This window comes from Ictidomys tridecemlineatus, chromosome 16 (assembly GCF_052094955.1).
Source record: "Ictidomys tridecemlineatus isolate mIctTri1 chromosome 16, mIctTri1.hap1, whole genome shotgun sequence".
NCBI lineage: Eukaryota > Metazoa > Chordata > Mammalia > Rodentia > Sciuridae > Ictidomys > Ictidomys tridecemlineatus.
In genome coordinates, this window is record NC_135492.1 from 4,437,049 (window position 1) to 4,461,445 (window position 24,397).

General features: G+C 34.8%; 3 protein-coding genes across 3 annotated transcripts; all 3 read right to left on the minus strand.

Annotated features, from left to right (window-relative positions):
• Nucleotides 1-1,868: 1,868 nt before the first annotated feature.
• Nucleotides 1,869-7,068, minus strand: LOC144371454 (transport and Golgi organization protein 1 homolog). Its single transcript, XM_078033768.1, has 5 exons — nt 6,851-7,068; nt 6,532-6,669; nt 5,482-5,558; nt 3,715-3,877; nt 1,869-2,697 (listed from the first exon to the last, which is right to left on the minus strand). Exons 1-5 carry the CDS (start codon nt 7,020-7,022, stop codon nt 2,378-2,380), a joined length of 870 nt encoding a protein of 289 aa, XP_077889894.1. The 5' UTR covers nt 7,023-7,068; the 3' UTR covers nt 1,869-2,377.
• Nucleotides 7,069-7,072: 4 nt separating this feature from the next.
• Nucleotides 7,073-18,018, minus strand: LOC144371376 (transport and Golgi organization protein 1 homolog). Its single transcript, XM_078033716.1, has 14 exons — nt 18,001-18,018; nt 17,686-17,764; nt 17,488-17,598; nt 16,194-16,265; nt 15,910-16,014; nt 15,144-15,266; nt 14,941-15,046; nt 13,679-13,734; nt 13,500-13,590; nt 13,190-13,328; nt 8,276-8,377; nt 7,367-7,427; nt 7,216-7,251; nt 7,073-7,138 (listed from the first exon to the last, which is right to left on the minus strand). The coding sequence occupies exons 2-14, from the start codon at nt 17,716-17,718 to the stop codon at nt 7,073-7,075; spliced, it is 1,101 nt and encodes a 366-aa protein (XP_077889842.1). The 5' UTR covers nt 17,719-17,764; nt 18,001-18,018.
• Nucleotides 18,019-18,040: 22 nt separating this feature from the next.
• On the minus strand, nt 18,041-22,965 carry LOC144371455 (transport and Golgi organization protein 1 homolog). Its single transcript, XM_078033769.1, has 4 exons — nt 22,642-22,965; nt 21,419-21,550; nt 19,005-19,026; nt 18,041-18,084 (listed from the first exon to the last, which is right to left on the minus strand). The coding sequence occupies exons 1-4, from the start codon at nt 22,786-22,788 to the stop codon at nt 18,056-18,058; spliced, it is 330 nt and encodes a 109-aa protein (XP_077889895.1). The 5' UTR covers nt 22,789-22,965; the 3' UTR covers nt 18,041-18,055.
• Nucleotides 22,966-24,397: the final 1,432 nt, after the last annotated feature.

The following is a 24,397-nucleotide window of genomic DNA, read 5'->3' on the forward strand; positions in this document are numbered from 1 at the left end:
ATTTATTTATGTGGTGCTGAGGATTAAACCCAAGGCCTTGCCTGTGCTAGGCAAGTACTCTACCACTGAGCCACAACCCCAGATGCCACCAAAGAATGGGGTTATATGGAAAAAAAGAGGATGCTTTATATGAATATCTTTCATCAGCATTAAACAAACTTAAATTAAACATTGTCGTCAGCTTAGCTTTAATTCAGACCTGATTGACCAACCCCCCCCAAAAAAGGTGATTTTATCTTGAAGCAGTTAACACAAAGCAATCTGTATCTCACAAATTAGTTGTTTAAATTTACTTTCTAGTGTGGGAGGGGATGAGTCACTGGACAATAATTACAACTATAGCAGTAATACTTTCAGGTTGAAACACTACTGCTTCACAAATGAAATGATTTTAGTAACTAAACTGAAACACAATTTCCTGGAGAGGACTTCTAAAACTTTTGAGATACAAAAGTATAATTGAATCAGGGGACAGTATTCTCTACACAACCTGTATATTGGCAGATACCTTGGGCTTTGCTACAGAAGTGGTACAATCAGATGGATGTAAGGAGAGGCAACTATGGGTGGGTTCAGAACTGCTCAGATAAACTACGTAGAATGCATTATAACTTACTAATAGAATAAATACAAAAAAGGCTTTAGAGGGAAAACTACTGTTGCTTTGAATAAAATAATAAATCTGCCTTTCCTTGAAAATCTATCTTCCTAGCTGACATCACCTTTATTTAAATGCTATTTTAAAATTAGAAGTTTTAGTAACTTCAGCATTGCTTTGTGTCCTGTAGAGGTTGAAAGATACATTCAAAATTGGTGTTTGTGACTTAAATTTTATTTTACATGGTTAAAAATGGCATAAGCTATTATATGGTTTTCCTCTTACACACACAGCTGCTGCTTCTAATATTAAATGGAAGTTATGTAGATTGAATTCTTCCTAAAGGACTCAAATTCTTTTTATTCTGAGTTATCTTCAGTAGTTTAGAGATTTTGTTTCACACTGAAGCTTTTGCCCCTATTTTGAGAACACTTAGGGGACATAAAAAGAACAATGATATGTTATGTTCTAGGTTTCAACAATCCTATTACTTTCTAGAATTTAAAAGAATGGAAGAATATGGTCTAGCAGTAAAAAAAAGTACTAGGCTTTTATAATTTTATTTAAATCTTAAACCTCTTAAAATGTACTGTTAAAATTGCCGTAATTAATATTACAGTTCTGGAGAGCTAGTTCTTAGAAACATTGTTTTAAAGACAGTAGTTACAGATTCAGGATTTGCTTTAATTGATTTTTAAATAAAATATATTTGAGTATCTATCAAAAAAAGAATTTAATTCAGCCCATATTTGCTGATTATAGACATTATAAGTTTATGAGTTTCATTCATTCTTAGAGGATTATACTTTTCTAATTTTTTTTATCATATTCCTTGAAAATCAGTGGCAAGGTATGGGAAAGAGAAGAGTGTGTTATGTACATTTTTAAAAAGAAATTTCCTTATTTTATAGACACAACATACCACCTTATATTTTACTGTTATAATGCAATAATGGCAAAAGCAGTAGAACTTCAGGTCAAACAACTCTTGCTACTAATGTAAACTCATTCTCAGAAAACCATTCTCACATAGACAGTGGTTAGAAAAAAGTACATGAATGTGCTACAAAAATAGAGCCACAAGACTTCTCACAAGTAAAAGAAATCCTCTGTAGAAGTCCACAGTTGACCAAGGTCCAGCCTCCTTAACAGTGAGCAACAGGGAATATGCTGCCAAGTCACCATCTTCAGTTCTGAGAGTGAGTTTACATGCTTCCCCAATGGCACAAAGTCTCATGACGATCCAATGAATCAACAGACACTTGGGAAATATTAATAAACAATTTTTTATGAACTATTACAACAAAGAACTTCAGCAAGAAGGAAAATGAAGTTTATGATCTTTGAGTAAACATTTTTAGCGTAACAGTCTCTGCGACCAGATATTTAAAGAGAAAAAAATCAAGCTTATAAAACACCATTTCTCTGTTATCAACTGGAATACACTAAAAATAGGATAATGGAAATACATGTTTTAAAGCATTTCCACAAGAAATGTCCATAATTATGACATTCTAAATCATTTAGCAATTGTATATGCTACATTAACTAAAACAAAGATATTCCTTATTGCACATTTTAAAATTGGAAGAATACTCTAGCTTAAGTGGGGATATTTAGGGGGAAAATATTTTGGCTCAAAATGTATACTGCGCCAAGGCAGCTTTATTCTAAAAACATAAACCTTTTAAAATAAACTTTTATATTTTGAAGCCAATAATCCTTTAACTCGATGAATAGTTCATAGTCCATTTTCTGACTAAGTGTCAGAGGTTAATTTTACAGGCCCTGTTTTAAGGCCTGTGAACATCCCTCACTACTCTGAGAATCAGGTGTAGGTGGAGCTTCATCTTTAAAGCCTGAAGGCATTAAGTCTTTTGCAGCAGGTGGTGGCCCATAGTCTTGGGGACCATGAGTTGGAGGTGGTAATGGGGCACCAGAAATGAAGTACTCTCTTGGGCCAAATGAGCCTAAAGGTCTAAATGGTGCTGGTGCAGGTCCTGGAAAAAAATCACGAGGGTCAAAAGGCAAATCCCGTTTTCCAGGTGAAACACCTGGTGCATATTCTCTGAAGCCTATTGGTGGACGAATACCAGGACCTGGAAAATAAAAAGGAAGTTATGTAAATACCCAGAAATTTCTGAACTAGGGTGATTTCAAGTATGTTGATATTATAGTCTTTAATTTCTCTCAAGCCTAGAACATCAACTGGCGAACATCCTGACTTGCCAGATGAGGCAAACTGAAATGGAACAAGTTTAGGTTATAGACTTTGGCCAACCAGCCATGAAGCAACATATTAAGGATTTAAATATGGCTCTACCTAGCTCCAGGCTTGTCGTTTTTCTTTCCCTACTATATAATTGCAGAATTATTTCTATCTCACAAGAGCTCCATTTATATTTGGAAGTACTATATTACCATGAAAAGATGATAGATTATGAAATAAGAACTTTACTACATCAAAGAAATTTTGATAAAAGGAAATCCCACTATTTATTACTCTATCCATTAAAAATTCATGAAGTATTTCAGCATGGACTTTACACATGCCATCAGAATCAAGGTGCAGGCCCTCCAGGAAAAGGCCTTCCACAGCCACCTAATTAAAGCAGCAACATTTATTAGGTCACTGTTAAATCCTCCTCTTTAACACTTCCCTCTGACTTTTCTCAAGGTAAGGAGGGTTTGACTTTTCCTTTTCTATATTCTATAACCTACTGCTTATGCTTCCATTATGGGTGATTACAAACTTTATGTTGTAGAATTTTCATATCTGCGAGAAAATTTTAAGTTATGGCATGCGTCTCATCCACCTTTCCATCTATTGCAGTGCATATCAACAGATTTTCAACAAACATCTGCAGAAGTAATATTTCTGGCTTTTCTGTATATAGCCCCTTATCCTTGTCTATGAGAGATAGCTATTGCCTATCTCAGTATAAGATTATGTAGTGTCCCATATGTCCCAGAAAACTGGAGGAAAAGTTAAAATGTACTCAGCTTTATCCTTTTATTGTTAAGACCTGAGATAGCAACCAACTGTTTTAGCAAGCAATAGAAGTGGAAGATGAATGTGATTTATAAGTCAATCACTACTATTCATATCATCATACCAAATGGTGGAGGAATTTGCCGAGGCCCAAAAGGCCCACCGAGCTGAAGTGGCAGTCCATACCGAATGGGAGGTGGTGGAGGCCATCCCATTGGGGGTCCCATGGGGGGGCCCATGAAGGGTACCCCTGAGAAAGGAGGGGGCCCTTTCATAGCCATATGCACCTGCAATTTGAGATTTGAAAGAAGTTAAAAGTTTTAAAATTCCTATGTATTAAGACAAAGTACCAACACCGATAAAAGCTAAAACCCAAAACAGGCACCTGTCCAGAGAACACCATCAGTGCAACAAAACTCTACCCACCCCTCCTGTGTATTCCCACTGACAGCTTACAGAAGTTGGAAGGATGCCACAAGAGGGACCAGTTTGTTACTGATTATATCTGCACAGGAAAGGGAAAGGCAAGAGGACTGGCAGAGGTTGTTAACAGAGGTGATTTCTGACCAGTATGTCATGCTGTATTCACTACAATCTATTTCAAAGGGACTCCCCCCTCCCCATCACTTCCCTTTCATCACAATAGCTCATTACTTCCATATTAAGAATGAACAGAATAAAATGAAAAATCCATTCTCTACCCATGTAATAATAGCTACTATTCAGAGTATCTTCGGTAAGTCTTTCATATATTATTCAACCTCTGAGATCTTTAAGTAGACTGTCTTGTTTTAAATAAGAGGGAACAAAAGCAAATGGAATATCATAATTTGTTGAAGGCCACACTGCATATTAAAGAAACTCAATCCCAGGTTTGCCTCCAAGCCATGCTTTTCCCACCTCTACTCCTCTCTAACAATGGGTCTTTGCTCTCTTTTAAATCTTCTACTACAAAGGGGTTTGGGGTCTTATCTAAGCTGCCCTTAGATTTCTCCAGAGATGTATATTCCTAGAATATATATACACTGGAACTTGAGAAGTATTTTCCATCACAGTGCTATATACACAAATTAGGAAGAAAAGGCTTTAATATTTACTTTCATTTACTGTACACCATTTGAGATATTGATTTATCATTTCCTATGAGTAGTGGGTTTGAAACTAAACAATTAAAAATTTATTTTATTATAGAGCTGCAGAAGACCTACCAGATATAATAGCAACACAGTTACAAGAGAATACACTTATGTGAACAAATGAGACCATTGCTTGGGAATGGCTCAAGAGGTCATTTCAGATTATCATTGTTTCACTGAAACAGTATTTCACTTTCAGAAAATCTGATACCAATCTAATTCAAATCACTCAAAATAGGGTTTGCACAAATGGAGGAATTCTTAAATAACATTCTTCCAAACAAAAATAAAAATGATGAATTATATAATTTATAATGAATTTACTTTGCCTTAGAAGATTCAACACAAAACACCATATAAAGTTAGAGTGATAACTTTTTACATTCTGTAGTTCATTATAGTTGTACACACTTAAGCAACATTCCCAAGTTAAGGAGAAAAGTAAGCTCAATATTGCATGCAGTTTAAAGCAAACAAGATCAGTGTCATGCTCTGAATATCCTTCCCAGAAATGCACAGAATAAAACCCAATTCAGTTCTCAACCTCTAAGTACTTACTCCAACTGGATGCTCAGTCAAAGAAGTAATGGTGGAGACTGAGGGGGTCTCAGGTTCTTGGGGAACAGTTTGCTTTTTAAAAAACAAATGGGATAGTACAAATAGAACACAAAGAAGGATAAAGCAAAGAGAAAGTACTGTAGGAAAGCTACATGTTCCTGCATGACCACATGATTCACAGTAACTACAGAACTTACCTTGCCCTCATTCGTCACCTTAGCTGGAGAAGAACTTCTGGAGCTGCTGTTCATGTGAGCTGGACCACATCCTGGGTCTGTTAGAGATCAAAGAATGGATTCAGACTTATTCTAACATGAAAAGAATAAAAATCCTCCATCCACAATTACAGATTCTTTGAAATTACTTGGTCCTTTACCAGAGGCAACGGGTTTCCCAGATGCCTCAGAAGACCAGTACGAGGTAAAGGTCCATCCATTGACCCTTGGGAAAGAAAGATCAGAGCCCTTGTATGTATTTTTCAGAAGAAATAAACCACTGGTGGACAGATCAGGGTTCAACAATAACTGGAAAGCAACATTAAAAATGGGTTGCCCAGGGGTTGGGGTCATAGCTCAGTTGTAGAGTGTTTGCCTAGCATGTGTGAGGCACTGGGTTTGATTCTCAGCACACATTTAAAAAATAAATAAAGATATCATGTCCATCTACAATTAAAAATATTTTTTTTAAAAAAAATGGGTAGCCCAATACGTAAATCACAATTTATGAAGAGACTTAAGTAAAATAAAGAACTGCCTTGGGTTGATAGAACAGCAGATTAATAAGTACTGGTCCTAAACTTTAAGCTATAGACTTGAAGTATGTGTAGGCTGTTTTTTCTTTATTCTGTATAACCTGACTTCCAATCTTACCAAGACTACAGTCCTATTTAGAATTGGAAATAAGACTCAGTATTTCATGTTGGAAATATGTATGCTACATAAAGTTTAAGGCTACTTTTATAATATTTTGGAAAGGAACACCATAGAGATTTAATTTAAAGATAAAGGTTTACACTTCACAGTGTAAAATTTAAAAGAAAAAAACAATACAGGGACCTCCAGGAAAAAAAAAATGTTTTCTATTCTAGAACAGATTTTACAGAAAACATTCACTAAGATAAAGTAAGAAATTATCTTCTATGTATTGTACAGGCCCAAATTCTATGTTTTTATTAGAATATTCAAAAGGGGAAAAAAAAAAACAAAACCTTGAAGCAGTTTACTATAAAGCAACATGTGAATGCTCACCAAATCCGTTTCTGGGCATATCTTTTCGATTAAGAGTAGCAGAAGGAGGTCTTCCAGCTGGCTCTGCTGTCAGTGGAGGGGAACATTCTCCACCACTCACGGGGGATGGACCAAAAGAGCCATTATGGTTCAGTGGACCTAAAGACAACAATGCCGTGTTACTACTTTAAGGTAGCCTTCTCCCTGACACCAACCCTCACCTCCTGCTTTAGCAAATCATTCAGATTATTTCATAACCATTAGACACAGAAATAAAAAGTAATTTACATACATTCTGCACCAAGAAATAAAATAGCTCCTTTTACAAAGTGTCCCCTACCTCTCAGAGGAGGATTTTGTAAATTTGGTCTTCCCGGCATAGGTTTTACAATCATGGGTTCATCTTGCTGCATTGCCATCTTTTGGGTCATTTCCAATAGTCTTGAATATTGAGAAAGAATGGGCTGAATTATGAAACAGCAATCTATTCCTTCATAGATAATATCTAGCATAACCTTAAAACACTATAAAACATATAGTAAGATACCAAAATCACATACTTCTATCTCAAATTAGCAGCTTCCCTTTTCTCTTCAGCTATAGCTCTTTCTGCAGAACGAGCTTTGAGCTATTAAAGAGAAAATATTCAAATTCAGTTGCGGTAGGCTATGCACAAAATAAAGAAAAGGGGGAAAAAAATCTTACCCAATTATCATGAGCTTTCTTCTCCTGCACAGCAATCTGAAAAAGACAACACATTAAAAAAATATGTTTTTAGGGACTCATTATAATAGCCTATAATTGTCTGTATTAGATACAAAGAATTCTGCAACCACAGGACAGTATTAATTACTACCTGGTTTTTAAATGAGCGCTCGGTTTTCTGTAGTTCTTCTTCCAGTTCTTCAATTCTCCGCCTAAGAATTACAACAATTGAATAACATTTGAAACATTCTGACCATTTTCCCTTTATTCCATCAGCTATACTTTTAAAGACTTTATCATACATAAGAAAAACATTTCTATAGTTATATGAATCCAGTGTGATCAAAACTAATACTACAGACCAGGTGCAATGCCACATGCCAGTAATCCCAATGATTGGGAAGCTGAGGCAGGAGGATCACAAGTTCGAGGTCAGTCTCAGCAATTAAGTGGGAACCTATGCAACTGAGACCCTGTCTCAAGGGAAAAAAAAGGTCTAAGGATGTAGCTTAGTAGTAAAGCACCAAAAATAAATAAATAAATAAAATAAAAACCTAATACTAATAACTTCTTTATCATTTAATTGCTAAAGATTCTGAATGATAAATTATAATTTCTGTAACTGTTCATCAGTGTGTTCTCAAGTAATTCTGCTAGAAATATCTTCCTCCTTAAAACATTTTTTATTTTTTTCAAATTATATCCATAGAAGATTTCCAAGGTCTATCAAATGCCACACTTTTGTGGGTCTTGATACATCACACAGCAAACTGATTTCTTAAAGAATTACTACAACAATCAAAACCCCCAGAACTGTTTGCATTGACCAAGTTCCCTATGGTCTTTCCCATTGGGTGTAAGTAAATTTTTTATTAACATTTTTCATTTGTAAAGTTGAAATTTATTTTTTCTCCTGTGTGAATTGAATGTATTCATATCCTCTCGTTATTTATACTTCCATGCTATTTTCTTCTATCTACATAATGTAAAAAAAGATTAAAAAAGAAAGCTAACACTAGATCATTAGACATTGACACCCTCCTTTAGAAACTGAACTCACTTGTAATTTTTAACTTCCTGTACAGCGGAAAGCACCGTTTCATCTGCAGCTGACAGCCGCTGCTCTTTTTCTAGTCTCTCATATTCTTCGTGGCTTAGTTTCCTAAAATAAAGCCAGTTATCAAATCAAAAGTTTCTCTTTGTAAATATCCCTTCCCACAATTCTATAAAATGCTTAGGCACATAAAATAGAAATTCAAACCTGCAATTTTGTAAATCAAACTCTGGCAAATCACTTACATTTTCTAACTTCTCCTCTTAATTCTCTACTTACCAGTAAATAAAATAAATGTGAAAACAACATGTGCCCCAAGGGCAAGTATCCTGTGTGTAAGATAATAAAAACTCACTTTACTTCAATGTGGAAGATCAGGACTGATCAACCTAACATAATTAAACATATTAGGATAAAGCAGGGGATAATTCTTTTCTCGTTTCTGCCATGGGTAGGACACTAAGTATATCTTTGTCATGGAGGAACTCTTTTCTCAATCCAAGACTGGTACCATAATAAAGATATAGTCAGTCAAAGAAAAAATCTTCTAGAATATGTCTTTTTAGCTATGCAATTAATGACAGAACATTTTTCACACTTTAGATATCTATTTCAAAAGAATTGCAATTAAGCAAAAAGACAAATCTGAGTTTTGATAATGTCTGAAAAGAAGCCAAACTGACCCACGATCAGAGTATTATCTACTGACAAGTTTTAACTCTGATCATGAAACTCAAGATGTTCATCGACTGAGACAAAGGTAGCCACATTTAATGATTTAAAAAATACTATTTTCTGCTATCCTTGTATTACTTTAGCCATAGTTCCAATTCAAAAGATAATTAAATTGAAACTTAATTTTCCATAAATCAGAAGAACTATAGTAAAAAAGGATTATTGATACCAAATAGAAAAAGGGGATTATATATTCTTATATAGCTTCTCATTTAATTCTTCAGCAAGTATTTTATGAGTGGCTATAATATACTAGTTACCTTGTAAGATGCTAAAGAATAAAAGAGCTCACTGTTTCAAGTATAAATGACACCTAAAAAAATATAATAATTTTCCCCACTGGCTTAAGAAGGAATATGGAGAAAACTGAATCTTGAAGGACAGAGAGAATTTTGTTTCCAATTATCAAAGAGTTAGTCTGAGAGCACTAAGAACAATCAAAACATCTTTATAAGAATATAAAATTGTGTTTGAAAGGATCCAACCTAAAAAGGCAGTGAAGATATATGTATGTGGCCAAGATCCATTAGAAAAAGGAATCTCAGAATTACAATTAAGGCTGGCACTTTAAGGTACTTTTCTCCTAGGTTTACCCACATATTGAAGATAACACAAAGATATAATGAGTCTGAACTAAGCCTTCATCAAATTCCTGGGCTTAGAGGAAAAAACAAGTGTTTGGGGCTACAAATAAAGGGACCCTTAATAAAAGCCCTAGCCTTTGAGTTTAGATTAGAAAGTACTGCACACTTAAGTGATGAACAAGCAAAAAATCTAAAAGGAACAATACTGAAACATTGAAAAGACAAGTCATTTTTGAATTATCTTAATTGCTGACTAAGTTTAAAGTGACAGACAATCTTACTCAAGTAACCTCAACACTTTTGTATAAAAAGATAACTTCATCTTAGTCCTCAAATTTCATCTATAATTATCACAACAATGTTAGCCAATCAAAACTGATCAGGCACTCCATAAGACAAAATTCTGTGAGAAAAAAATCCCACAGAAAAGGAAACCACCTAATGGGGTTATCCGCACATGTTTTAAAATCACTGTGCTTTATATACTCAAAAAAGTAAAGTCAAGATTATGAATTTCAGGTTTGGGAATAAAGTTTAGTTGTTAGAGTGCTGCCTTGCATGCACAAGGCTCTGAGTTCAAACCCCAGCACCACAAAAGAGGAAAAAAAAAGATTATGAATTTTGTCAAAGGATTAGAAACTATAAAACCAAGAAATAGTTGAGTGTGGTGACCTACCTACAATCGAAGACACTCAGGAGGCAGAGGCAGAATGATGAGACTAAAGATAGCTTGGAAAGCAGTAAGACACTAGTCACTTATGAGAAAGAGCAAGGAGTCTGGGGAGGTAGCTCAATAGTAGAGCACATGGCTCAAGGTCCTGGGTTTGAGCTGTAGTACTGAAATAGGACTGGGGTTGTGGCTCAGTGGTGAAGCACGTGCCCCACATGTGTGGGGCACTGGGATCAGTCCTCAACACCACATAAAATAAATAAAATATTGTGTCGGGCTGGGGATGTGGCTCAAGCGGTAGTGCGCTCGCCTGGCATGTGTGCAGCCCGGGTTCAATCCTCAGGACCACATACAAACAAAGATGTTGTGTCCGCTAAAAACTAAAAAATAAATATTAAAATTCTCTCTTTCTCTCTCTCTTAAAAAAATTCTATAAAAAATAAAATAAAATATTATGTCCATCTACAACTAAAATAATATTTTAAACCCTGAACTTTTTAAAATCCTAAACTCAATGAATGATTTTAGCAGCAGATTTGGGAAGTAAAATAAATCCTAGCGCTTTTAAGACAGGTCAGAAGAAAATATCCAGAAGAAGTAAATCCAGAATGTAGGAGGCAGGGGAAATCAAATTCTAATATGCATTATTATAATCAGAAGAGAGAATGAGGTAAAATCAACATTTAAAAAAAGACTCAAGAAATATTTAATGGTCCCAAACAACATAACTGCAAGAGGAAAAAGTGGGTGGGGTGGGGAAAACTACATCTAGGCACTTCCCAATAAAACTGTTAAAAAAACAGAGAAATGACTACAGGAACTAGGGGAGGGATAAGACCAAACAACAATGATAATGGACTCCTTAAAGAAAAAATTTAAAACAGATGGTAATTAATTGGATATTTTTAAATTGCTAAAACTAAGTAACAGTCAAAATTCAGTAGCCAAAAGAGAGATCCTTTAAAAATGGAAACTGGTTTTAACTCTAATCATGAAGTTCATGTCAACCTAATACAGATTATAAAGGTAGCAATATTTAGTGGATAAAATACTATTCTGTTTATCCTTGTACTACTTTGATACACTAATCAAATCTATCATTAAAGGACAATGTTCAAATAGAATGAAAATAATTTCAAATATGAAACCAACAGTGTAGAATGCAGAACTACAGAAACTTTAAATATGTGTATAAATTGAATGAATGTCTTATGGAGTTCACAGTATATGAAGTACTAACATACAATGCCACAACAGTTATCTGATTCGGGAGCTACTTAAAGCCCATAAAAAAAATAATAAACCTATTAATCTATGTCAGGTTTTTATTAAATCCAGAATATATACCATGGCCTTTAAATTATGAGAAGATGAATAAAATTATAATTATAATTATATAATTACAATTATATAATTATAATTCCATTATAATTTATGATTACATCAAGCTTATACAGGGGATGAGGAAAATAATTAAAAATATTTAAACTATTAAAAAGATACAAGGAAGAAAAAAAGAACAGGTCATCAAATAGAAAGCAAATTCTTCATAAACCACAGGCACATATTGACATGGACAGACATATTTTAGAAAGTCCACTCAAGCAGCTATAGAGAAAATTACTAAGGATTTGAAATAAATTATATAAAAATATAAATAATGGAGAATGAAGACAGATGACCTAGGTTAGAAACAGAAAAGATGACACAGGCATGAACTAACATAGTACCTGGGGATGAGTAAAAAGAGTACAAACCACAGATGATGACTGAATGAATTTTGGAGGAGTTGAGGAAAATAGTACTATAATTTAACTGCATTACAAAGAAAATTAATTGCCATTTAGGTCATTCATATTACTAGTAGGGACAGAGAAAACAAGTGTTCTCTTAAATAAAAAGTGATAAAATGAGAAATGTTTCTTTGAAACAGGCCAGGCATTTAGAACTGGCCTGAACAAAAATTTGAGATTCTAAAAAGGTCGCTTGGAGATCACAGAATTTTAGAAAAGTTAATGGAAAGGTTTCAATATTTAATGCATTAATTAGGCAACAGAAGTCAAAATACCTAAAAATAGTTAGGTCTATAAGAAGGTCTGTCTTTGCTTTAACAAGATATATATATATATATATATATATATATATATATATATATATATATATATATATATATATATATATATATATATATATATATATGCCGAAGAGTAAAATCAGGTGCAAACAAACAAAATCTGACACAAAAAACCTATTTTTAGAGAATTCAAGTATTTTTGTGGATTAAAAACTTCAAAAGAACTTTCAAAAAATAACTAGCTCCACACTGAGAAGATTAATATATAAATATATACTACAAACAAGTACTTCTGTAATCATAACTCCTAAGGTCCTTGCCACAGTTCAATTTTTAGTGTGAACATCTGAGATATTCAAGTCCAAAACTTGTACCATCAATAAGTAAATATTATTCCTTTTTGAAGTTTTTATTCTACTAAAAATTGTCATTCCAAATCACTCAGTATTTTTAAAGGTCCAGAGTTAGAGATAAAAGTTCAAAACATTAGAATTACATAACTGATCACAATGAAAGGTAATTAAAATAAATAGTGGGATCATAGAAAGGGCCTAGATCTTTTGAGAGGTATTTCCACATCAGTGACTGTTAATACCAGTTTACCACTTCCTGCCTTCATATGAATTTGACAATTGATTACGATGTCCTCACAGCCTTAGTTTATGGTTCCAACTACCTCAGGACTCTTAAGACTGACGATAGAAAGAAAAATGCAACTTATAGGAAACAAAACACAAAGGACAAAAGACAAATATCTACTTATTACAACTAGAAAAAATTGTAAATAATCTTAAGAAAAGATAAAATTATCTGTTAGTTCACACAGTGATAACAATAACAAACAATGAAAATCTTACTTTTGTAGTGCCATCTCATTTTGCTGGTAGAGTTCATTTAAAATCTCCACTTTCTGCCTAAGAGTTTTGCATTCCTCTTCCAGTTCAGCTTTAGAAGACCGTAGTGAATTGCAGTCACTTTCTAATTTCTTTATTTGGTCTGTAAAGGATAAAACAGCTTATCTCTATATGTGTACAAGGACTTAAGAACTTGTGTGAGGGAGTAGTGCCAAGAAAAGTAAGAAGCATGAAAGCAAGAAGCCATTCTTTATCTTTCCAATAAAATTTTAAGTCTTCTCAACATGGCAATTTCTTCTCAAGAAGAACCCACCTTCTAGATTACATATTGTGGACATCAAGGCGCTTTGCTTAAGTTGTAAAAGTTTTAGATCCTCTTCAACTACTGATATTGTAGTTTGTGTCTAAAAATTGCAGAAAAGAGAGGTATTCTTAAAAGTGAGGCACAGGAAGAATTCACAGGCACTATGGGACTCTTATAAAGAACTATACCCGAGAGACATCCATCATCTGCTTAATTTGATCTTTGATCTTCTCGTTCTGATCACCTAAAAAACAAAAGACTTTTAGCTTTTCCTTTCCTTACTTTTAACTCTATATTCTCCTAACTTCCCCAAACAAAAGAATGATTGTGTTCAAACACCGGAAGAAAAAAAAATCAACTAAATAATTAAACTGATTAGACTAATGACTTTTAAGAGAATTGCAAGCTTAGATTTAAAAAAAAAAAAGAAAGAGGTAAATTTCAGACTGGGGTTGTGGCTCAGTGGTAGAGTGCTCACCTAGCATGTGTGAGGCACTGAGTTTGATCCTCAGCATAAAAATAAATAAAAGTACTGTGTCTGTTTTTTTTTTTTTTTTTAAAGGTGAATTTCGGGCTGGGGATGTGGCTCAAGCGGTAGCGCACTCGCCTGGCATGCGTGCGGCCCGGGTTCGATCCTCAGCACCACATACCAACAAAGATGTTGTGTCCGCCGAGAACTAAAAAAATAAATAAATATTAAAAATTTAAAAAAAAATAAAAAAAAAAAAAAAAAAATAAAAAGGTGAATTTCTAGTTTGCACAACTAAAATGTTATCTATGTTATTCTTGTAAGATAAAAGCTTTTCTTCTCTCTCAGATCTATCTTCACCTGGGCAAGTAAGTGTCTTGTTTAGAAAGATTCAATCCTCTATTTTCTCCCTGAATCTACTACCAGGTGTGGTTTGAAATACTTGCTATGTAAGCAATATCCAACTTGGGAGAAAACATCTGGAAATATTTTCCTCATCAGTAAACACTGTTACACTCCCTCTCTAGCTTTCTGATAGTCTCTAGCCTCTGTTCTCACAGCCTTAGTTTATGGTTCCAACTACCTCCGGACTCTTAAGACTGACTGTGGACTTAAAACCACAGAGCCATAGAGATGATGAGTATCAAAATCAAGTATCATCTGCATAAGTTAAGAAATAAATTTCTCTTACTGTACAATGTTCAATACTTAGAGGTATAGGATGTGACTATTGTGGCTGCAGTGTACTTACTAGTTTTCAATGGGATAGAAAAAATCAAGTGTTCTTCACATGCCTATTGCTACATTATACCCCAGCAACCCACCTCTGCCAATGCAACAGACATATCTATAGATCCAGTGATATGTGTCTACAACCCTGAAGCTTAAGAAGAAATTCAGCCAGCTGAAAAGTGGCATCTGTATACTTAATTAAAGACAGGAAAGCAAAAAAGGATTCAACCTCCCTGAGACTGATCTTACCTGCTAACTCTCCATTGGTTAATTCATCTGACTCATCTCGACTTTGATCCTCAGATTCAGATTCACATTGTAACCGATTCAACTGTGTGATGTAATTAGTTAAAGCCTAGAAAAGAAGCAAAAGGTTGGAAGACTCTCGATTTTAATTCAAAGATTTCAGGAGAATTCATGAGATAAAACATGTATTTGGAGTATAAACTTACATTAATAGTATCATCTTTAAGACTAAGCGTTACTTGTAAATCTTTCTGTGACTTCTCAAATGATTTCATTTGTTCACTGAGCTCAGCGTGTGATGTACTCCAGTCTTTCACTTCCTGCTGCAACTGAAAAGTCAAAACACATGAATTCCTATGGGTTAGGGAGGGGTTTCTGCACTGGATACATCAGGACTACAAGACTTAGACAAAGAAATACAGAGCCATACTCCTCGGTGGCCTCCCTCAATCGAGGAGGTTGAGACCTTGGTTAAGGAGGAGGGCAGAGTGGCCTCAACTCTCACAGCTGCAGTAAGAACATCAGAGCTATCAGGAAGTTGACCCTGTTTATTGCATTCCCCAGAAAATTGCTGCCAATTCAAATAATTTACCTCCAGCAGGAATGGCTGGGCACATATGACTGTCTCCTAAATTTAGATTCCTTATCATGTAATCTTCCCTTGGCCGGTGAATCAGTAACTACTCAAAAGAGGATCATAAAATACTTAATTTTCTGGTTTAAAAAGTTTCTTTGAGGCTATGCAAGTTAATAACTGATTGACATTTGATAAGAAAAGCAATAATCCAAAAATCCAAAACAGATGGAGACCATATATATGCACTCAATTTGGGGAGCATTGTTTAAACTTTGCATATCTAGAAAAGGTCCTACATGAATATTCCTTACCTCAGAAACAGATCCAAGAAAGATACAAGATAATGATATTCACTTCTATAGTTTACATTATGTATGACATCAAATTTTCTTTACCTGCTCTTTCTTCTTCTTAAGCATGGTATTTTCTTTCTGAAGCTGACAGCATTCCAACTTCACCTTCTCTTCACGAAGCTTAGCTTCATTAAGGACAATGTGAAGCTAATGCAAAACACTACAGTTAGTGAATTAATTCCAAAGAAAAAACAAAGTTATACTTTCCCAAACCACACATCATACAGTTCTCATTTTTTGCACATTTTAGCACACCTCAAATTTTTGGTCTGCAACCAAACTAAGATGTAGTATTAATATTCGTTAGCAAGAGTTGGCAGCTTTACCTCTGAAAGTTCAGAAGTATTCAATGAAATGACATCTTTAAGCTTCTCTATAGTTTTCTTATTTTCCATTATCTGCCAGGTGAAAACAGAACACAAAATATGCATTAGGATTTCAGTAGAAATACTGATATATATATGTGTGTGTGTGTACACACACACATATATATACTAAAAAGATAAACACAACAAAATTTTTGTCAAGCCATCCCATTACATTTCAGGTAAATGCAGGGGATCCAGCTTTGGACTAAGCAAAAAATCAAGAACTGAAAGAGATTAGGGAAAATGAAGTCATAAATATTTCATGGCATCCACAACCTTACTGTTTATGATATAACCAGAAAAAAAGGTCAAAGTATAGAAAATCATAATGCAATAAGTAAATAAAATGTTTTAAAGCATAGAAAATTAACTAATTAATTACTGTTTCAAGTAAACCAGTTCAAATTAGTAATTTTTTTCTAGTGATAGAGAAAAAAATTTCCCAAGATCATTTTTAAAATTTTCTTATCTGAAGTAAAAAATGATAAAATTTAAGGAAGAATAGACTAATCTCACATACAGAAGAAATCCAAAAAATTTATAAATATACCCGCTCCTTAAGGAAGTGGATATAACTCTGCAATCTTTGTTTGCAATGCCTGGGATTGAATCCTGGGCCTCATGTATGCTAGGCAAGTGCTCTACCATGAGCTGCATCCTGAGCTTGTAACTCTTCATACTTTAACTGTGGGCTGTGCATGGTAACTTCCAAAGAATACAATATGAAAAGGATTGGAAAGAATTTTTACAGTGGAGAAATCTGATAAATACTACCTCAGCTAGGTGATCAAGTTTACTTGGGGGTAGGATATTTCAGAACACACTCTCTACTATCTTTTGCAACTTTTATGTAATTATAGAAACTTATAGAAATTGAAAATGAAACATGAATTGAAAATGAAATAAATTTTTTTAAGTACAGAAAATTGATTAATTCATTACTCTTTCAAGTAAAAAGTAAACAAATACTGTTCAACTGGACAATAGATTTTTAGTTGTTCTGCATGTTTCCAAGGGCAGAGCAAAGCAATATGAAAATTATCCAAGGTTGAGAATAAAAATATTTCCTAGGCCCATAAAAATAATTTGTTGTATCAGTACTTAAAAGTTCCACAAAATGGGCAGAAGTGAGTTCAACTTCCTTGGCTCCTAATCTTACTTTAGTTAACAGCTAGACTAAGTTTAACTTAACCGATTTTACAAAATATTTCAAAAGCCAAATTGCAGTAACACTTAGCAGCAAAACTCTTACCAAGTCCTGATTCTTAGCTTTCTGTTCTTTCTCAGATTCTAACATAACATGAAGACTTTTAGCTCTCTCATCCAGAAGTTCATTAGCTTTTTCAAGAAGCTTCATTTTATCCTGGAAAAAATAGGTGTCAAGATTACTCACTCATTACATTTACTTTTGAGTTTAGAATGTAATTCCCCCCAAAGAAGGGATTTTTACCTTGTATTTAGTTGTTTCATCAGAAAGAATCATTTTTTTGTTTCATGGTTTCTTGAACCTGTTTCTTTGATTCCTTCACCTATGCAAATAAAGCATTCAGAATTAAGATACACAAATTATAGTGCTACTATACAAGTTACTTCCAGACAAGTGACCCTTTCCAGAAGAAAGCAGTACTTAATACATGACTGCTTAGAATTTGGATGATTTGTAGGAAATAATGAAAAAAATTTTAAAATACGATTTTTAAATTAAAACAGGTAGAAATGATTCAAGCTAGAACCAAGGGAGAAAGAAACAAAAAAATAATTATACCTTCTGTTCATAATTTGACAATTTCTGCATTAGTTCTTTTCTTTTATGAAATTGTTCACCTTTTGGAAATTTGCTGTTCATTGACTAAAAGTGGGAAATATACAAGATTATTACAATCACTAAATGAAATTCAATTATTCAATCTACTAAAAGCAAAGACATGTTATATGGTACTATGAGGAAATACTTCTTAGCATAGCTATTATGCTTTTAAAAAGCAATCTATGCTTATTAGCAATAAGAGTATAAAAATTATTAAAATTTAAGAAAAATATAAGAACAATGATATTTTGCTGGGCGCAATGGTACACACCTGTAATCCCAGTGGCTCAGGAGGCTGAGCTAGAAGGATCCCAAGTTCAAAGCCAGCCTCAGCAAGAGCGAGACACTAAGCAACTAAGTGAGACTTGGTCTCTAAATATAGGAGGTTGGGGATGTGGCTCAGTAGCGTGCCCCAGAGTTCAATCCCAGGTACCCCTCCCATCCAAAATGATATTTCAATTTAAGCTTATTTCACAGATGGGAAATACAGTAAAGTGTTGTAGCTTGATATTCCTCCCTTCTCAAAACACTTTCTTTTCAGAAAATGGAATCATTTAATTCTTTGCAAAGAAAAACAGAAATGAAAACATACTGATTCACATTACCATTCTTTAAATTATCTACTCAATTACTTAATGCATGATTAAATCATTAGCATAGAAATACTCTTCAAATGCAATACATCTGCATTATATCAATATTCAAAGTTAATCTGCCCCAAATTAAAACTTATCATCTCCCTATCCACAATTTGTTCCTCCTCTTTATCTCCTATCTCAGAGTTGGAACCATCATCATCTACTCTATTATCCATGCTAGCAACCTAGGAACAGTAAAATTTTCAGGAGGTAAAAAAGATAATAGACATTAAAAGTCACTGTATCTACTTCAAACATACATAAAACACACATCAAACACCAATACAAAGGGTTATTACAAGTTTAAGAGACCTAAAAATTTACCTTGATATACTCTATCTTTTACCTAGAAGAGAGAAAAAAGATTAAATTTGATATCAAACATCTGCTCAATAGAAACAGCATTCCTAAAACAACAATCAGAATCATAACCAAGGGCTGGGGATGTGGCTCAAGCTGTAGCGCGCTCGCCTGGCATGCGTGCGACCCGGGTTCGATCCTCAGCACCACATACCAACAAAGATGCTGTGTCCACCGAGAACTAAATAAATAAATAAATAAATAAATAAATAAATAAAGAATCATAACCAAGTGAGAATTTAATAACATTCTGGTTCAGGATAATAATTTATAGGATTAAAAATAAGTAAAGGTTAACAAGCCTTTTAAATTTAATTGGTAGTGATATTTCATAAATAGCCTCTGACATAAAAACACTAAGATATGCACCTTATTTCACAGTAAATATGTGTGTGTGTATGTGTGTGTGTGTACTCAAAATCATTTACTTGACAATTCTAAATAACCAGGATAAAGTCTAGAAACAATGACTATTCAAAAGGAATCTGAGGAAACAATATTAAAGGCATAATCTTTGTACTAAGATATGCCACTTTCACTCACCAGAAAACATCTTAGAACTCCAATTTAAATTTGGCTATTGGCTGAATTTAGAAACTAAGAGGCTACATCATCTTATTTCTGCAAACCACTAAATATATAGCAAGGAATCTGAAAGGGAAGACTGCTAGAAGAAAATGCACAAGCAACAAGAGAAATGACAATTAACATATTCTGGAAAGGACAAAAACAATCATTTCCAAAAGACAGCAATAAACTACCTGATAATAAAACGTAAGCAGAATTTTTTTTAAAACAACACTAAATTTCTTTGTAACTTAGCATATTACTTGTCCTTTCAAATGTTATAAATGGTGATGGGATACTCAAATGTGTCCATGGATCATCCATGGGATCTTCGTAATAGGAAATTGCATTCAGAAAACTCCAACACAGAAAGAAATGAACATTTCTTTAATGTCATAGCCTTGCTAACCTTTTATTCAAAATGACAACAGAGGAAAATGGGAAGTAGCATAAAAGCAGTCATCTAAGGTAAGGACTAAAGTTCCAAAGTCAAATGCTGAAACTGAGAAGCAACAAGCTAGGAACCAGATCCCACATAACCTAGTGAAAAGAGAAACAGGTACCAGGGTTCTTGAAATGAAAGAAACAAGAGAGAGAAATATAAAATGTTTTCATGTTTTTCCCTTCTCTTTATCCTTCTATTTCCTTTTTCCTTTTAGCTGAGAAAAAGTTCAATGTGATTAGAAAATTCCTCACAGGAATCCAGGCAAACGATTCTTCTATTTAAGAAGGGAATACTTTCTAAGAGATTTTACACTCAATTGTACAAGGAGAGGAAACTTATCTTAACAATGATATGTCTGATATAATTAAGAAATCAGAAAAAGAACAATCAGATTTGAAAAGATTTGTATTCAATGCTTTTGGCCTCTTTAACTGTTAGGTTTTTCATATGCAAAGTCCATTTACCTAAAATAATTTTCTTCCAATTATGTTAAATAACCATGAAACAGAATGACCTACAGTACAAACATAAGTATGTATAAGCGCATACACACACACACACACACACACACACACACTTATACATATATGTACACATATACACAGAGATAGACTAATTCTGCTCACGAAAAAAAAAAGACTTAATGAACAAAACATTTAATGGATTTTTGGACAACACATAATCTATACTTCCAAATAAAAAGGTATTTTCTGAACATATGATCAAATCATAAAATCTGGGAAAAATTTATATAAAATACTGGAAAATTTATCTCATCTCCTTTTTCTCATTTTACTGTATTTCTTTGCAGCATTTCCCCCTGTTTATATGTGTTTATATTAACATACAGTTCATCAACATTTAAATCTTAGTTTCTGCTTTTTTTCCCCACTTCACATTTAATTGTGAGCATTTTCTGTACCTCAAAGCTTTGAAATAAATACATCTGCCTACTATTCCATTAATTGAACATACAATAACCCCTAAATGAATTATGTTGTGCTAAGTCTTCAATCTAATACACTGTTCCATTGAAAAACATTACCAAAATCTTCAAAGCATAGTTATTTCTTTAAGATAGATTACTAGACATATATGCTACATAAAAGGATATTTATCTAACCTATCCCATCTTTTATCCCACTTTTAAGACTTCTGATACATATGAAACTACTGGTCAGGATGGCTGTAAGAATTACCAGTTCTACCAACTGCACCCACACTAAATTATTTTATAAGGTTAGTTTGACTTAAACCACTAATTTGTGTCTTAGCAACTGAAAAAGAAAAAAAAAGGGGGTGCAGTGACTATATAAAATAATCCTTGTGCTTATGTGCTGAGGTATAAGTAAGTTAATTTACTCACAACAAGAACAGTTCTCCAAAAGAAAATGACAAAGGATACAATCCCAAAGAAAACAGTGAAAACTACAGGCTTCCATGGTAGTCCATAAAAATCAGGCCCAGGTTGAGTATCATCAGGCAATGTAGTAAACAGCTGAAACAGACAAATTAGAAGAAATGGGAAACCTTAAATTTATAACAAAACAGTCACAAAGAATCATGGCAATTCTAAACCAACCTCCTCATCAGAAATCCACCTCCTCAATATTTTCCAATGGCTTCTTCAAGAGAGAGGATACTGGCAGTCTCACATTTTTTGTTGGCTTGCAGTGTTTTCAAGTATAATGAATCTAAATACTTTTTTTAAAAAATATTTATTTATGTATCTTTAGTTTTAGGGTGGACACATTGTTTTGTTTTTATATGGTGCAGAGGATCCAACCCAGTGCCTCATGTATGCTAGGCAAGCGCTCTACCACTGAACCACAACCCCAGCCCGAATCTAAATACTTTAAATTGAGCATACATTTCCAGTTTGTAACAGGCCCTATATCATCACATTGTCTAACACCTGGCTAGAATCCCTCTGGATCATTCTTTTCTCTTAGATAACCTGGTTTTTATAATTTAAAAAATTCATTTAAGACAAAAACTTAAATATATGAAAGAACTAATTAATTTTATGGCAACAAATAAAAACAATGATGATATAAGATTTTAAATCTTACTTCCATTCCACTCTTATATAAACAGATAAGTGACATGTAATTTCAGACAACTCTTGAAAACTGGCTTAAACTTCTCTGAATTTAACATCCTTCTATAAAATTCAAAGCCTAATTTTAAATGGTTGCTTAAAGGCAGTGCAGTAAACACCTGCCTACTCTTCCCTGTTTTCACCGCCCTCTACACGTAATAGGAGATAACTGTCATTTGGGCCCAATTCCCCAGCAGTCTCCGTAGGGAAAACACCTGTAGTAACCTTAGCTGTTTGGATTGTTGGCTGCATTTCGGAACATACCATGAGGTTGTCACCTCTATTCCGTCAAAAAAAAAAAAGTGCAAGTGGGGAAAGCTCAAGTACACTCTCACCAGCCTCGCTTAACAATACAGTCAAGTCCTGCCTGCCTTGGGCCCGACACACTCCATTTCTCCGTCGCCACGACAGTCAGTGCACCCACTCCGCCAGAACTCAGCCACCTGCCTGCCAGAGCTGGGGTCCCTCCCTGGGAATGGGACCGTCACCTCCAGTAGCTTGGCAATGAGGGCTGCGTAGAGCACCGACAGGGGTCCCAGGAGCTCCAGGTCCCCCGGGAAAGCAGTGATAGAAGGCACAGTGGCAGGTACTGAGTCCATGGTGTAGGGACAGCTGAGCGGAAGCAACGCTTCCATGCAGAACAGCACAGGACCCTCTTTCACCGTTTCCTACTTCGGTAGGACCCAGCGCAGGGGGCGGGTACTGGGAGTGAACTTTGCCTTCCTCCACCGCAGGCGCTTTCCGCCCAACGCAAGTAAAACGCGTCATCAGAGGAAGCCCCTGGGCCGACAGCAGTGAGAGGACAGAGGATGCAGAGGGGCGGGCAGGGAGTGGAAAGAACCAACTGCGGAGCCCAGCGGGGGACAGCGCGAGGAGAGCCCAGAAGAAGAGTCCAAATGAAAGGACTCCAGAAGGAAAGAGACTCACCTGTACCGGGAACTGGGAGAGGACCAGCGATTTAGAAGGCCCTGGAGGAAGCCAGGGAACTAGCAAAAGGCAGAGACTAGGAAAAAGGAGAAAGTCAGGCCTCCCAGCTCCTCCCAGAGCAAAACCCTTTTGTCAACGTGTTGAGACACCAGGTACCTGCCCCAAAAGTGCAGACAGAAGAGGAGAAGTTTCTCCTGCTCCCTTCTAAAGGACTACTGCTTGGACTGGGCTTTCCTTCCCTGCTCAATCCAGTCCTGTTACTTTCTCCAATTGTGGATGACACTCTTTTTAAAAAGCCTTACCCTAAGGAATCATGTCATTATCACCCCACTCCGGTGGCTTCATTTCTGGATGCCACATTTTAAGGTTGCATGACTTGTGGAAAAGAACAGAATCATGAATAGCCCCTGAAAAGCACGTGCTAAAAATTGAAGAAACTGGGGACGTTTAACTTGGGGAGGGAATGAACATATGTGGATCTTTAAAAATCTGTCGTCAAGTTGATTATAGTCAATTCAAAAGAACAAGAATAAGCAGGAAAGCACTGAAAAAGAAGAGCAATGAAGGGTACAGGGAGGGCAGACTATATAATTAATTCATGTACCCTCGTCCAAGCCCAAGAATACATAGAGATTGTGGGACAGAATAGAGAATCCAGAAACAGAACCAACTGGACACTTGGGGTACAATAAAAGTTAGTTTGGAGAAAATAGACTTTCTAATAAGTAGTGTTACCACATGGAAAATTATAAAATTGGATTTTTCTCTACTTATTCAAAAGATAAACTACAAATGGATAAGAAACATGAATGTAAAAATAGAAAATAAACAAGTACTAGAAAATATTGGGTGAAATTTTCTATGTATTATGAGTGGGCAAAACCTGCTTCATTGAAAAAATCTTTCCTGGCTGTATCTAAACCTGCTACACACACACACACACACACACACACACACACACACACACACACACACACACAGTTTGACAATGACAACCTGAGAAAAAATATTTGCAACCTATTATTGTCCAAAGAATCATGTTCCTGAAATATAAAGAACATTATAAATAAAATGGCCAGCAAACCTATACAAAAATGGGCTGAAGAAATAAACAGATCTCAGGAAAAGAAATGCAAATAGCTATAACATATGGAAACATGCTCTGCTTAGCTTATAATGAACAAAATACAAATTAAACCACACCAAGATACCATTTCTCACTTGCATTGGCAAGATCCAAACGTTTGACAACATACTCAGTAGGTGAGAGAATGTGGGGGAATAAAAATTATCAGATAAGTATACAAAATCATATAA